General features: G+C 35.1%; 1 protein-coding gene across 1 annotated transcript; it reads right to left on the bottom strand.

The window, feature by feature from the left end:
• Positions 1-1353: 1353 nt before the first annotated feature.
• LOC143379392 (pleckstrin homology domain-containing family F member 2-like) lies at positions 1354-2520 on the bottom strand. The gene has a single exon (XM_076831976.1). The coding sequence runs from the start codon at positions 2462-2464 to the stop codon at positions 1712-1714; it is 753 nt and encodes a 250-aa protein (XP_076688091.1). The 5' UTR covers positions 2465-2520; the 3' UTR covers positions 1354-1711.
• Positions 2521-14183: the final 11663 nt, after the last annotated feature.

Raw genomic sequence — 14183 nt, 5'->3', positions numbered from 1 at the left:
TTGATTGATTATATGCATATATTGCATAGAAACAAAAATCCATTGGATACTAAAAACCAACCAAAAAGTAAAAAAAAAATAAAAAACTCAAAAACAAAACCAAAAAATCCTTGTTCTGTTGCGCTTTTCTTTCACATTTCCTACAGGGAAACCTGTTTATCTCAGATGCTTTCAAAATTTAACAGTAAAGTAAAATTAGTGCCTTAACAAACAGTAAGATACCAAAGAAACCTCCATTCAAGTTACTGAACCAAACCTCTCACAACATTTGAAGGATATCCAGATTTAAAAGATTTTTTTTAATTTAAAACTTAAACTCTAGACTGCCGATTTCCCATATTTAAAAGACTATAGTTATTTGCAGCATAAAAATGGAAAGTAGTGCAAAATGCATCAAGTTTTATATGATAAATATATTTTCAACTTCATGGCTGCCTCAAAAGCAAAGAGTGAAAAACTACCACTTCCCAAAAGCAATCGAGACTTAAAGTTCACAATTTAGAAATATCAATTGCTACTCTATTTCCATAAACTGCAAAATGATTTCAGAAACAGATTAAACACACAATTGTTTTACAAAAGTATAAGTTGTGTTGGGCTTTACAAAAATTTATAAAATATAACACTTTGTAGATTCAAATTCATACTGAAATAGACAATACTTCTATAAATATAAAGTCTAGTCAAACTTAAAGAGTGGTCTATCTTGATCATTCTTATGTATTAAGTCACTGTTATCATCTTCCAAATCTTCAAGCCTAAGTGGATCTGTGCTTTCATGGGATTTTTTTGTTTTAAGAGACTGTTTATTTCCAAGGGTTTTTTGTTCTAGAAATAATGTCAAAGCAGATGAATCTAAAACTATATCTTACTAAAAGAAGAAGCAAATGTGATATAACATATTTACATTATTTATAAATTTCAAACCAAATCCCTAAGAATGGCAACCTAGTATTAATTTAAAATATATATCTGACAATCATTATTTGGTACCTATAAAACATAAAAATATAATCACAACTATTTTATGGAAAAAATATTTATTCATATAGAATGGAGATAACTCCAAATCTAGTTATTTGTAGTTGTCAAATGAGAAGTACTGCTAATAACAAGCATTCATAAACATTCATTTTATCACCCCAAAGAGCACCAGTGTATTTTTTAAACAAACCAAAAAGTAAGAAAGTAGGGACAAATGTATCACTAAACAGTGCTACTACCATAAGGCACCGCTTGGTATACAAAAAAGCAAAGTGTTTCCAAACCATGTGTTTTTGTCACTGGTGTCTTGACAATTAGATAGGATGGTTTTAAAAAAGACTAACAACTTTATTAATTAATCAGCTACACTCCTGTTCCAAACGTTCTGTGCTTTTAGTTTTTCCATACAACAAAAGTAAAAACAACAATATAATACATGATCTATTAAATAAACATCTTTTCCCAACTTTCCAAGAAAATAATCTAGAAATGAGCAAGAATAAGAAACCCAAACTTTATCTGATATATTCACAACAGTCCATCCCTGTAGAAGAGTGTGGGGAAGAGAGAAGGCAGGGGGTACCTATTTTCTATAGACTATATTGAGGCACATAGGTTAAAAGTTTCTCAGGCAAATTCATGGCTAGAGTAAATGGAGAGCTCAGAATTTTGCATTTCCCCCAAAGATGATTTTCTCAGCTCCAATTAAATATTTCAAAATGTGTGTTTAGTCACTGCTATCATCATCATCATCATCATCATCCGATACATCATTTAATGGAGACTTCAATGACTGACCGTAAGAGTCTGATCTAGTAGGTTGGCACGTGGCCATGTCCCCAGTGGAAAGCAGGTCATAGCAGAAGTCACAAATCCGCACGGGCTTAGAGGACTGGCTGGGGAAAAGAAATCTCTTTTCAGAGCAGGGCCCACAAACAACAAAATCGCATTTTCGGCAATGGTGACGACGATTAACAGGCGTAAATTTTGCTTTCTGACAAAGCATGCATACAGTTGCCTCAGAGTCAGGAACCCAGACAGCAGCATGTTCATTACTGGGTGTCTTCCCGCTTTTGGAGAGTAAATCAGTAACACATTTATTGATATGATTCATCCATTCTGATTTCTCAGTGGCAGTGGCAGCATAAACTGCAAATGACTTAGTTGGTGTCTTAATAAGCCATCCATTCCTTAAATCTCCCTCATCTTTGATGGAATCAATAGTGACATTTTCTAGGGGAATAATATGTTGTTTGTTATATTTTTTCTTCTGAATGACAATATTGTCATATACAAGAATATCATTAAACAAGAAAAACTGCCTTGCTTTAGGCTTCTTTCTGCACAACTTAGTCAATACTCCTTCTCCAATAAGAACTCGTCCCGGTATAGTTAAGGGTTGACCAGCTGCTCCAAAACAGTTTTCCACTATACTTATACGTCTAGTATTTGCTTCACTGTTTGCCAAGCGATCCACCATCTTTTGCTAATAGCCTGGCATGCGTGCGGCCCGGGTTCAATCCTCAGCACCACATACAAACAAAGATTTTGTGTCTGCTGAAAACCGGCCGAGCACTGGCAACCGCAGTAGCGCGAAGGTCCGCCTGGCGCGGACTCTGCCAGTTCCCAAGCCCCACCTCTCTGGGTGTGTGCGGCCTGCGGACCCGAGCAGCTAGCGCGTTCCGGAGGCGGTGGGCAGCCGGTGGGCGCAGTGGCTCGCAGGTCTGCTTTTAAAATATTAACCCTCACATATTTTATTCTTATAAACACAAAAATAATCTCAAAATATACATAGAGCTAGAATGGTTAAAACATAAAAATAATTTTCTTAGTCAATAACTGAGATTCATAATCAAGCTACATTAGGAATTCATGTATTGCATTCTTTGTTTCAACTAAATACTATTTAGCTGAAAATAAATGTTTCAAATACCACTCTCTGAATTAATGATATTTTCTCACTTTACCTATGTAGACTATCGGTCAGTTACAGAGTAGATATGTTACAGAAAGCTGCATGTAAAATACAACTTGTTATTTATAATTTAAAAGATGCTGATGAAATGTGCTCTTTACATAAGAAAAGATCAGGTGTACAGTACTAAAATAAAATGTTTTATGTTTATATTTACCTCCTTTTTTTGAGAAGTGGATAATAGTTGAAGAAGTTATCAGGATTTTTGTCTTCTTATTTCCCTGAGTCCTATTCCCCATACTTCCTCTGTCTCCTCTAAGTACCCACCACCTACCTCCTTGTTGTCTCATCAAAAGCATCATCTAATGAGTATTTATCATGTGATTAATCAAGAGTTATAAGCATTATATTTCTTGCATTAGTGAATTGCATTGCATTGATTCCAGTTTCCAAGAAATTCTCTGGTTTTCTTCTGGGTTTGGTAGATATAGTTCCCCTTAGGTTTGGTAAGTACTTAGCTTGTCAGAATTTCAGAATGCATCTACTTTAAGATATAAGTATTAAACTGAATTAAAACTTTAAAATACAACTTTATATTTTATACAGTTTTTCAGACGTGTAGGAGTTTTATGTACATTAAATTATTCACCTTTGTAATATGATAGATACCACTAACATGCCAATTTTATAGACAATTCTAAGACAAAGAATGGTCATAGGTTGTTATATTGTGTCCCTGTTCAAATGTGTAACAATATATCCCACCACTATGTACCATTATAATGCACCAATGAAAAATAGGGAGAAAGTATTTCAGAAAAAAATAAAAATAAAGTAATAATGTGGTTTTTCTATGTCATGTAATTCTTGTTTCTCCCACAACTTATATTTTAATACCTTTTCTTAAGCACCATGTTAATCAACTTCAAAGTCATGAACATGCTACAAATTTTTACAGCTTCACATGACCTCATTGAAATAATGTTCTAAATAAAGTTCATTGTCCTTTATATTTCTGACTCCAAGTGAATTACATAACTTTTTATGCTCATTAAAAGTAAGGTTAGAAAATCATATTGGGAGTCTATATTAATTTTCTAATGGTGCTAATAAAGATCACAGGTCAAATGCAGTAATCTGGACTTCAAGGATCAAATTAATATATCCAGATCAGACAACAGTTCTGTTAAAAGGCAATGTAGAGAAATCTAACTCTTCCATCCCTCTAAAATACCATTAATTTGATTTAATTTTTCTTGAGTGAACAACATATTAATGGATATAAATTCTTACTCTTATATTGCTTTATTATTGAAGTACATTCTTTTATTCTAAAAGTTAATAGGAATGCATTCCCTTTTATCAATGTGAATGTAAAACCCCAATTTAACTCATATTTTCTTTTATATACTTAATTTTATTGCTTTCATTCTAAAGTAACATTAAAGATTAACTTTGTTCTTTAAATTCCTGTTTATTGTCTTCTCATGTTTTACAATTAGTTTAAGTTCTACAATGTATGTTGATAATTACTGTAAAGAACATTAATATGAAAAAATTATTTTCTCTTTACTTTCAAGATATTGCTGGTTTTATTTCTGCCCTGGCTGTTATTCATGTGTCTCTTTTGCCAATTTCTCCACCATTACCATCCTCTTGATGTTGCAGGCTTTAAACTTAGCCTTCTTCTCTCTTTCCCAGGTGAATCATCTAGCCCTGAATTACAGGCTGATGACATCCTAGTTTTTTAATTAATATCTTTGACTTATTTATTGATTGATTGATTGATTGATTTGGTGCTAGAGATAAACCTAAGATCTTGAGCATATAAGGCAAGTGCTCTCCCGAATTTTAATTCCCACTGCTCTGACCTGTTCATTTGCTCTCATTGGTGTTTTGAGCTTAGAGGTCCGGCTCCTCGTTAAGTCTTTTAACTCTTTCTATGACTGGTTCCTTTTCAACATTGATATTTGTATTAGGAAGTAATTTCTGGTGGAGAGGACTTTCATGACAATTGAAATCTACACCAACTTTCCTTAATTTTTTTTTCATCCAATGCTTTTAACATTCTGAAATTATCTTTTTCAGGTGTTTATATTTATGCATGGATGCAAACACTTCATAAATAAAGTATGAAGCATTTTGCTAATTTTTAATTAGTGATCATGGCTTTACTAAAATAGTGTTCATAATATATTAGAAATAAATATTTGTTAGGTAAATGCAGAGTAGATTAGTGAAGAAAAAAAGAAATTACAAATGTTCCAATTTTCTGGATAGATCATTAAGTTACAAGGAAAAGAAAAAAAAGCCTTCCTATAATGAATGACAATCTACTAAAGATTTAGGAAGCTATATTTATATCTTTTCATTTCTTGTCCTAACCTGCTGTAAGTCCTTGGGAATACTATATCCTTCATATCTCAGTTTATTCCTTGATGGGGTGGAAAGTGGAATTATGTTACAATGAATTATATATCTCTCTTTTACCAGCTTAACTTTTAATTATGATGCCCATTTTGTCTTATGACTGAAAAGAGTGTTATGAAAAATAGATATAATTGGTTTGGGAATCTAGATCTAGCAGTCTATTTTTCTTTACATCTGTAACTGAAACTATCACATGCAAACTATGGAACATAAAATCTTCACAGGAAAAAATATCCAAAACCAAAATATAAGTGAAATAAATTACAGTGGGAATAAATTTAAGTATGTTAACAATTTCCATGAGTGTGTCACCAAGTCGCCCTATCATTCCTAGAAGGAAATTTACAGCAGAGTCCTAATATTCAATTTCAACTTCTCTTCATTTGATTTCTAGGCTTTTTTTCCTTCTCCATGGGAGAAGGAAAGCATTACCTCCACTGTAATTGTCTTTCCCACTGTCTTGTTCAGAGAAATCCTGCATTACATTGCAGATACCTGGATTATATTTAGTGACCTCAGTTGTGCAACCACTTCTGGTTTCTCAAATTTAGAGCACAGGTGGGCTATAAAGGAGAATCAGTTTTCCTCTTAGGCATCAACACCTGCTAGGAATGGAAAAGAGACACAACAAATTTTTAATGTTAGACATTACATGCTACCTTTGACCAATGCTGCCAGTTTAAATATTCTAGGTTTTGTGATTACAGCATGTCTAACACATCCAACAGAGTACTCTATAGGTGTGAAACCTTAATGACTCTAAGGAATACAGTCTGAAAGAAAGGGGAAAAGTGATATTTTTAAAACCTCATCTTGTACTCCATTTTTTACTAGCAAGAAAAGGTTCAATAATACAGTATTCTTTTTCACTGGCACAGAATGTAGCAGGCTCAAATTTGGCATATTGTATTTAAAATTTTCTGGCACATGCATGCACTGTTCTGATAAATGCATAAATTGATCTTTCCAAAGTATAAACCTCAAACTTTACATTTCAATGAGAAGAGTATTTTATGAGACAGTTGTCATGATCCTCTCATCCCCTTACATATCTCCTGAGCAGAGGCACTGATAGTTTTTTTTTTTTCTATACTATAGTTATGAGGCTATCTGTGCAGCAAATCATCTTAGAAAATACAAACAGTTCAGCCTATGGCAGGCGACGGGTTTGTTGACAGTCTACTGTATTCACTAGGGCTGCTCTGCATTGTCCCAATGAAATTTAGAGGATATAGAAAATGATAGAATTGTGAGGCTCATGCTGGTTGCTGTACCATGTATAATAAATCCTTAGTCTCTGATCCCTGAACATCATAGCTTCTGACACTATTCATGAAACCATGGAAGGATGACTTATTAGCTGAAAACAGTGGAAAAATATCAGAACATTTATAGGTCTTAATAGCTTAAAATGACTTAATCTAGCAAACTAACCACATGAGATATCAACATTGAACTTAATTAGTATAACCATATCTGAATGACAATTTTAATACATAATGCAATGAAATAAACAATTTAAAGATTTGCATATACTTGTTCTTAAATTTGAAACACTATACTATAGCATTAAATAAGAACACAAATAACTACAAAGCTATCAATGTAGTTTTTTTAAGGAAATTTGATAAATTGAAATGACAAAATTTAATGATATGATCACTTAGTAATCAACTAAAAATAAAAATAAACTTGTTTTCAGAACTATGTATTTTGAAAATGCTGCTGATATAGAATATTTTTTTCCCAAACAATTGCCTGAGAGCTTAAAAAATTTAATTATAATTAGTGTATTGATTAGTTCATCCAAAGGGACACTGAACACTGACTGTTCTTATGCCAGGCATTGTACAACATGCTAAAGACAGAAAGTGAACTAAACAGTATCAGGTTTCATAGAAAAGGCCATGGAGACTGATAATTAACTTGTTATCTCTCTCTCTCTCTCTCTCTCTCTCTCTCTCTCTCTCTCTCTCTCTCTCACACACACACACACACACACACACACATAAAAAGCAAATAAAATTATATAAATAACAAAGAATGAAATATGTAAAGTAATATGATAGCGTATACAAAGAAGATTTAATTTGTGTTATCCAACAGTAGATTTAATGTACTATCTTAGGGACATATTGAAGACATTCTAGAAAGTCTATACCAAATAACAGGTCTGAGACTGCAAGGGGGAAAGGACTTTGATCTGCTGGAGATCTGAAAGAGGTCACTGTGAAATGGAATCCATGGGAATGAGAAAATACTGGGGAAGAAATTAAATATTTCTTTTTTGACATAAAATTTAAAACTCTCATATAATATCTTCTATTATACTACTATGTATTTTATCCTTTACAGATGTCAAACTAAGACATAAAACATTTTTTAAAAATATTTGATAATTGTTTATTATTTCAAGTTGTAGTGTATTTATCTTAGAAACCCATTATGTTATTTTTGAAGTCTCACAGTCATAATTTTTTACTTTATTATTTTTTTCATGATTTTAGAAATATGTAGAAAGTATATTTAAATATAGCCTGTTTGCAATTACTTTTATTTTCTATTTTTCTTAAATATGAAAGTACCATCAGAACATTTTTTGGCCTGTCTAGCCCAAAGAAAAGAGCCCATTCAAGAAATTGCCCACTAGAAATGAAGGAGCATCCACCATCACTTAAAAAAAAGTTCATAACATCTTAAGTTTAATAAATACATGAAAAAAAATAAGTGACCATTGATATTAGAATGAAGTACTAGGATCAATTTTTAAAATTTATTTTTTATCACTTTAGCAAAATTATTCCCACTTAGAAATCTTCAATGCATGCAAAATCAGATGCACCAATATACAAATTATTAATTCCTTATCATTAAGAGAATTATGACTAACATTTTATTTTAATTTACAAAATGCTTTTCCAAACACCATTTCCTTTGCTCTCATGAGATAAAGTAAGCAAACTTTTAAATTCCTATTCCACATATTCGAAAATTGAACTTAGAGGAAACAAATAAACAACTTTATTTATTTATTTATTTATTTGAAACTAGTCAATGACATAGCTGGATTTCAAATCCAGGTCTTTATTTTCAAATCCAGATGCCCTACATAAATAATTTCATTTGAATTGTTCTAAATTCACAAAAGCAACAAGATTTCTTTAAGAAGGATGTTTTGATGGGGAAAATGGTATGCACATGTATAGACACAATATCATCCAACATAACTAAAAGAAAGAAAAAATAATAATAAATAAATATACATGTAAAGATGATAAATAATCAGTGTTCTAAGGATCTGGTAAATATCTATTTTTTTGATATATGTAACATATTGGAGAGTTGATGAAAATTTCAGATTAGCAGCAGTATAAGAAGATTTTTATTTTAGTCTATTCCTCCACACCAATTATATCTTTATTTTTTAGGTTCTAAATGGATACAATACCTTTATTCTATCTATTCTTTTATGTGGTGCTGAGGACAAACCTAGTTACTCACACATGTTGGGCGAGCACTCTACCACCGAGCCAAAACCTCAGCCCCATAATTATATCAGATAGAGCTCTAATCTCTAGGGTATACAAAGAACTCAAAAAGTTAATCAACAAAAAAAACAAATAATCCAATCAACAAATGGGCCAAGGACATGAACAGACACTTCTCAGAAGAGGATATACAATCAATCAACAAATACACACACAAAAAAATGCTCACCATTGCTAGCAATCAGAAAAATGCAAATTAAAACTACTCTAAGATACCATCTCACTCCAGTAAGAATGACAGCTATTATGAAGTCAAACAACAACAAGTGCTGTTGAGGATGCGGGGAAAAAGGAACACTCATACATTGCTGGTGGGACTGCAAATTGGTGCAGCCAATTTGGAAAGCAGAATGGAGATTCCTTGGAAAACTGGGGATGGAACCACCATTTGACCCAGCTATTCCTCTTCTTGGACTATAACCAAAAGACCTAAAAATGGCATACTACAGGGACACAGCTACATCAATGTTCACAGCAGCACAATTCACAATAGCTAGAGTGTGGAGCCAACCTAGATGCCCTTCAATGGATGAATGGATAAAAAAAAATGTGACATTTATACACAATGGAATATTGCTCAGCACTAAAAAATAACAAGATCATGGCATTTGCAGGCAAATGGATGGCATTAGAGCAGATTATGCTAAGTGAAGTTAGCCAATCCCTAAAAAACAAATGCCAAATGTCTTCTCTAATATAAGGGAGGTGATTCAAAATGGGGTAGGGAGGAAGAGCATAAGAAGAAAATTACCTCTAGATAGGGAAGGGAGGTGGGAGGGAAAGGGAGGGAGAAGGGGAATTGCATGGAAGATGGAAGGAGATCCTCATCGTTATACAGAATACAGGTATGAAGATGTGAGGGGGAAAAAAAAGAAGTGGTTCACATTAGATTGGGTAAAGAGAAGTGATGGGAGGGGAGGGGAAGGGGGAATGGAAGGACAGCAGAATAAAATAGACATTATTATTGCTGTGGGTATATATGTGATTGCATGACCAATGTAATTCTGCAACCTGTACACACAGAAAAATGAGAAATTACATCCCATCTGATTCAAATGTATGATATGTCAAGATCATTGTACTGTCATGTGTAACTAATTAAAACAAATTTAAAAAAAGAAAGAAAAAAATAGGTGACAACATAAAGTACTGGGTAACCTGATAAAGCATTCAAAGAGATTTCCTACTAGGAGTTCAGAAATAAAATAGGGAGCCAGGATTGCAGATGGCCAGCCTGTGAGAGACCTTATCAAGTTAACACCTTCCTCCTGAACAGATGGCAAAGGCCTTACAGAATCTCAGATTTGAGGCTTTGTATGATTGTGTGTGCACACATGTGTAACTGGTGAAGAGTAGGGTATATGTACCATCTGCTGAAGAGGGTAAGCCTGTCACTCTGTATGGCAAAATGCTTGCATTCCTCTCCAGGCTTTACTGAGAACTTGAGCTGTGAAGTTTGGATTGAAAATATCCCCTACCTGAAACAATTAAGAAGTCCTTCTTTTACCTAAACCAAGGTCTAAATTTTCCTATTAAAATGAAACATAAAACAGTGGGAGGGCTGGCGCTGTAGCTCAGTGGCAGAGCACTTGCCTAGCATGTGTGAGGCACTAGGTTCTACCTCAGCATCACATAAAAATAAACAAATAAAATAAAGACATTATGTCCATCTACAACTACAAAAAACCCATAACAAACAACAAAACAAAAAAAATGCTAAGAAACACCAGAAAAAGAGGTCAATTTAATTGGTAAGAATATATTAAATTTAACTTGTATATTTGCTCCTTGCAAACTGGATAATTGTGTTCTTTATTTGCAAATATATTTGTTTAAGGAATAAAATTAACTTAAACATTACTATTTGTAAGAATTGAAAAGATTCCCTTTTATGCTTTATTTTTCTGTGTCTTTTTAAAAACTACACATTTCTACTTAATCAGGGTTCATCTCTAAAAGAAATAAGAAATTATCTAAGGGTAGTTAGTTGCAGAATAACACCAGAGTTAGCATAGCACTTCCATGTCAAAAGTACTGGTTTCCTTTTACAAAAAAAAAAAAAAAAAAAAATACCTTCAGTTACTTATCCTGAGGCTGATCAGAAATGGGCTTTTTCTTGTTTTTAACCACTGTGCACACAATAAAGAAGCAAGCAATTTTGCAGTCTAATTGCTGGAGGAAGCTGCCACTGGTAGCTCAGAGTTGTTAGACCTTGGTTTAGATAAAAGAAAGGCATGATCAAATTATCTCAAGTAGGTCAATGGGAGATGGAGTAAAATACAGTGACATTTTCATGTAAAGCTGGAAGAGGGACATATTTATATCACCAGATCACAGAGAAAGCACCAGATCCGGAAAAATGACCCATACGTTGTCTAGGAAATATGTGATATAGATTAAACAGTGGTACACAGTAGCTACTGAGTCATGATAACTAGAATAATGTCAAATTTATAAAAGATTATAATTTAACTCTCTTAGTAAACTCAAAGGATCACCTTAATTACTAATATAAACTTCTTAAAAAATTGTTGCTAAGTTACAAGTTCAGACTCCCAGTGACATCATTATAACCTAAAGAAACTTTTATTGTGGAAAACTTAGCAAATAGAAACTGATTTTTCTCAAATCATAGTAACCCAAAGGGCATGTTAGTGTCCCACAACTTTAAATGTAGTCATTTTTCATTTAAGAAGTATACTTTGAGCACATACTAAAGTCCAAATGGTCTCCTAGGAACTCAGAATACAGTGAAAAAAAATTAACACATTTATCTTCCTCTTGTAAATTTGCTTTACATAGAAAGAGAGTGCACAGAAAAAAAAGAACAAGTGATCATATAGAATGTTGTGGGAGATATGTATGTTAGAGAGACAAGGGGTGAGGGATTGGGAAAACCTAATTGGGAAGGGGACCCCTCACCAAGATTTGAAGAAATGGAGAAAGCTAGCCACAATGATTGCAGAAAACATCCTTCCAAGCAGGGCGCCAAGCCCTGAGTCAGAGGGCACTCACTACATCTGGAAGACCAGAGAAGGCACCATGAGAGGAAGGAGTGACCCAGGTAAAAAGAGTAGGAAAGAGGCATAGTGACAAATATGGCTCTGATTATATTCCACCTAGGTCCGCACTGGCCTCCTTGAGTATGCTGGCTGTTACTTTGAAGTAGATGGGCACTCCTAAAAGGTATTGAAAACAAATTGCATGATGTAATGGGGCCCAGATCCTGGAGAAGAGGACAGATGCTGAAGAATAATTGTGGGCAGGGAAGCTACGTGGAGAATTCAGACCCTGGAGGGGAGAAGGACAGGTGCTGAAGACAGGAATCATGAAGGGAAGTTTCATGGAAGGCCCAGAGCCTGGAGAAGAGTAGGGCAGGCAGTGAAGAGAGGAATCATGGAGGGGGAAGCTACATGGAGGGCCCAGACCCTGGAGAGGAGGAGGACAAGAGGCTAAAGGGAGGAATCATGGGGAGGGAAACTACATGTCGAAAAAAGTACCAGAAATTCAAAAGAGAGTAATACTGGAAACAACAAAAGATAAAGCCTGAGCACTCAGGTGTCATGTGTTGGTCAGTGAATGACAGAAATGAAAGGTATGTGACAAAATCTAATGTTGGGTATTTCTTTGTGGAGACAGATAGTTAGAAGCTGTTCTGGGCGAAAAATAACACTGCCATGAGTGGAAGTTTTTACAAGCAGATTAATTAAGGCACCTATGATTTTCATATTAAAGTCTAGCTATGTGAATTGATCAAGGCAGTTTTTTTTCCAATATATCTGGCATTTTAAATATTCAGGTATTTTTGAAAGGTTTAATCAAGCTCAAAAAACAATTATCATATTTTGAAAAATCAAAAGTACATCCTAAATTGAAATTTTTCTTTTTAGTCTTAAACATTTGCTTCTCCAAGTCCTTTAGTCAGACTCAGTGTAGGGCTTTCTTCTCATTGCCCTCACCTGGGACTACAACTCTTAGCAAACTGTGCTCATGCTGCTTACATTGGGAGGCATCTGGGGAAAGAGCTAATCTATCATTCCTTTACTGAACCTGGAAAAGTGAAAGAGCCTTCTTAGTGTCAATTCCCCAAATGTACATAGGTGTGACAAAACTCCACTGCTGACTTGCCCAGTGCCTGTTTGCCCCAGGACACAGTGACTGATGTCTCCTATTCTGCCTCTAAATCTGCAACTGGGCTCTTCCCTCACAGTTCTGTGCCAAACAAGGCCCCAGGAGGAGAGCTCTTTGTTATATCTCTTCATCCTGTGGCTAGGTGATTCTCAGAAACATGGCTCTGCAGGGGTTGCAGACCCTGGGATTTGTGCTCAGGGAGATGCCCTGGTGAGAGTGGCTTGAGCTTCTGTGCCAGGCCAGAAGTCATGCCATCATCACCCTCCTGCAGCAGTGCATGTGGCTTTACTACAGAGAGTGGGACCCTATCTGCAGCATCTCAGGCCTGAAACCTTCTCCTTCTCCACCTTCCCCTCTCCCTGGATCCTGTACTATCTCATGGCCTCTCAAAAGGAAGATTTGTATATTTACCTCGAAGGCCTATCAGTAAGGGCTCAATCCTTAGGGAAAAATGGCTTCTCTGCTTGCTGGGGTGAGCATTCATTTCCAGCCTTCCTGCAGAGCCCTTTCCCTTTGGTTTTCAGGGATGACTCTTTACACCAGAAGAAATGGAATTTAGCTTCTGATTCCTGTTCAACTTCCTTGTTTTACACACATGCTGTGGAACTAACCTCACTAAATTTGGGGGGAAATTAATTACTGGAAAAACACTCCAAGTCCTGCTCATGCAGTCAGGCCTACCCCTGCCCCAAGTAAAAGGTCATTGATACAGGCACAGGCATGTGATAATGGGTGTTGGTGGCTCGCCAGGGGACATGAAGCCAGAATTAGACAGGTAGTCAGTATAGATAGGTAAATAGAGTCAGGTCAGATAAAGGAGGTCAATTTTGAGTGAGTAAGGGAAGTTGGAGACTGTCCCTTGAAGGATTGAAATGTTAATTCCTTCAGAGTCCTCCCTCCAACCTGTTGCTGAGGTAATCTGTCTCAAGAATTGCCCCTTCCTACAGGGAGCTATAAAGTTGTTAATTAATGTGTTCTGGTGCGCAGTCCGGCTGCAGCAAAATAACCGGGGGGTGATAAACAACTTGTGTACATTGATACAGCAGGAGTGGGAGCCGTTTATTGTAGGACCGGAGGGGTATATATACATTACACACAGCTTATCTTAATTAACATAAACTAGATACAGCAGTCAACCAATAAGGAATCTCCACACTTAATGGCTCGCTGGCATT

This window comes from Callospermophilus lateralis, chromosome 13 (genome assembly GCF_048772815.1).
Source record: "Callospermophilus lateralis isolate mCalLat2 chromosome 13, mCalLat2.hap1, whole genome shotgun sequence".
Classification (NCBI taxonomy): domain Eukaryota; kingdom Metazoa; phylum Chordata; class Mammalia; order Rodentia; family Sciuridae; genus Callospermophilus; species Callospermophilus lateralis.
This window is presented reverse-complemented; position numbering and strand designations above follow the sequence as displayed.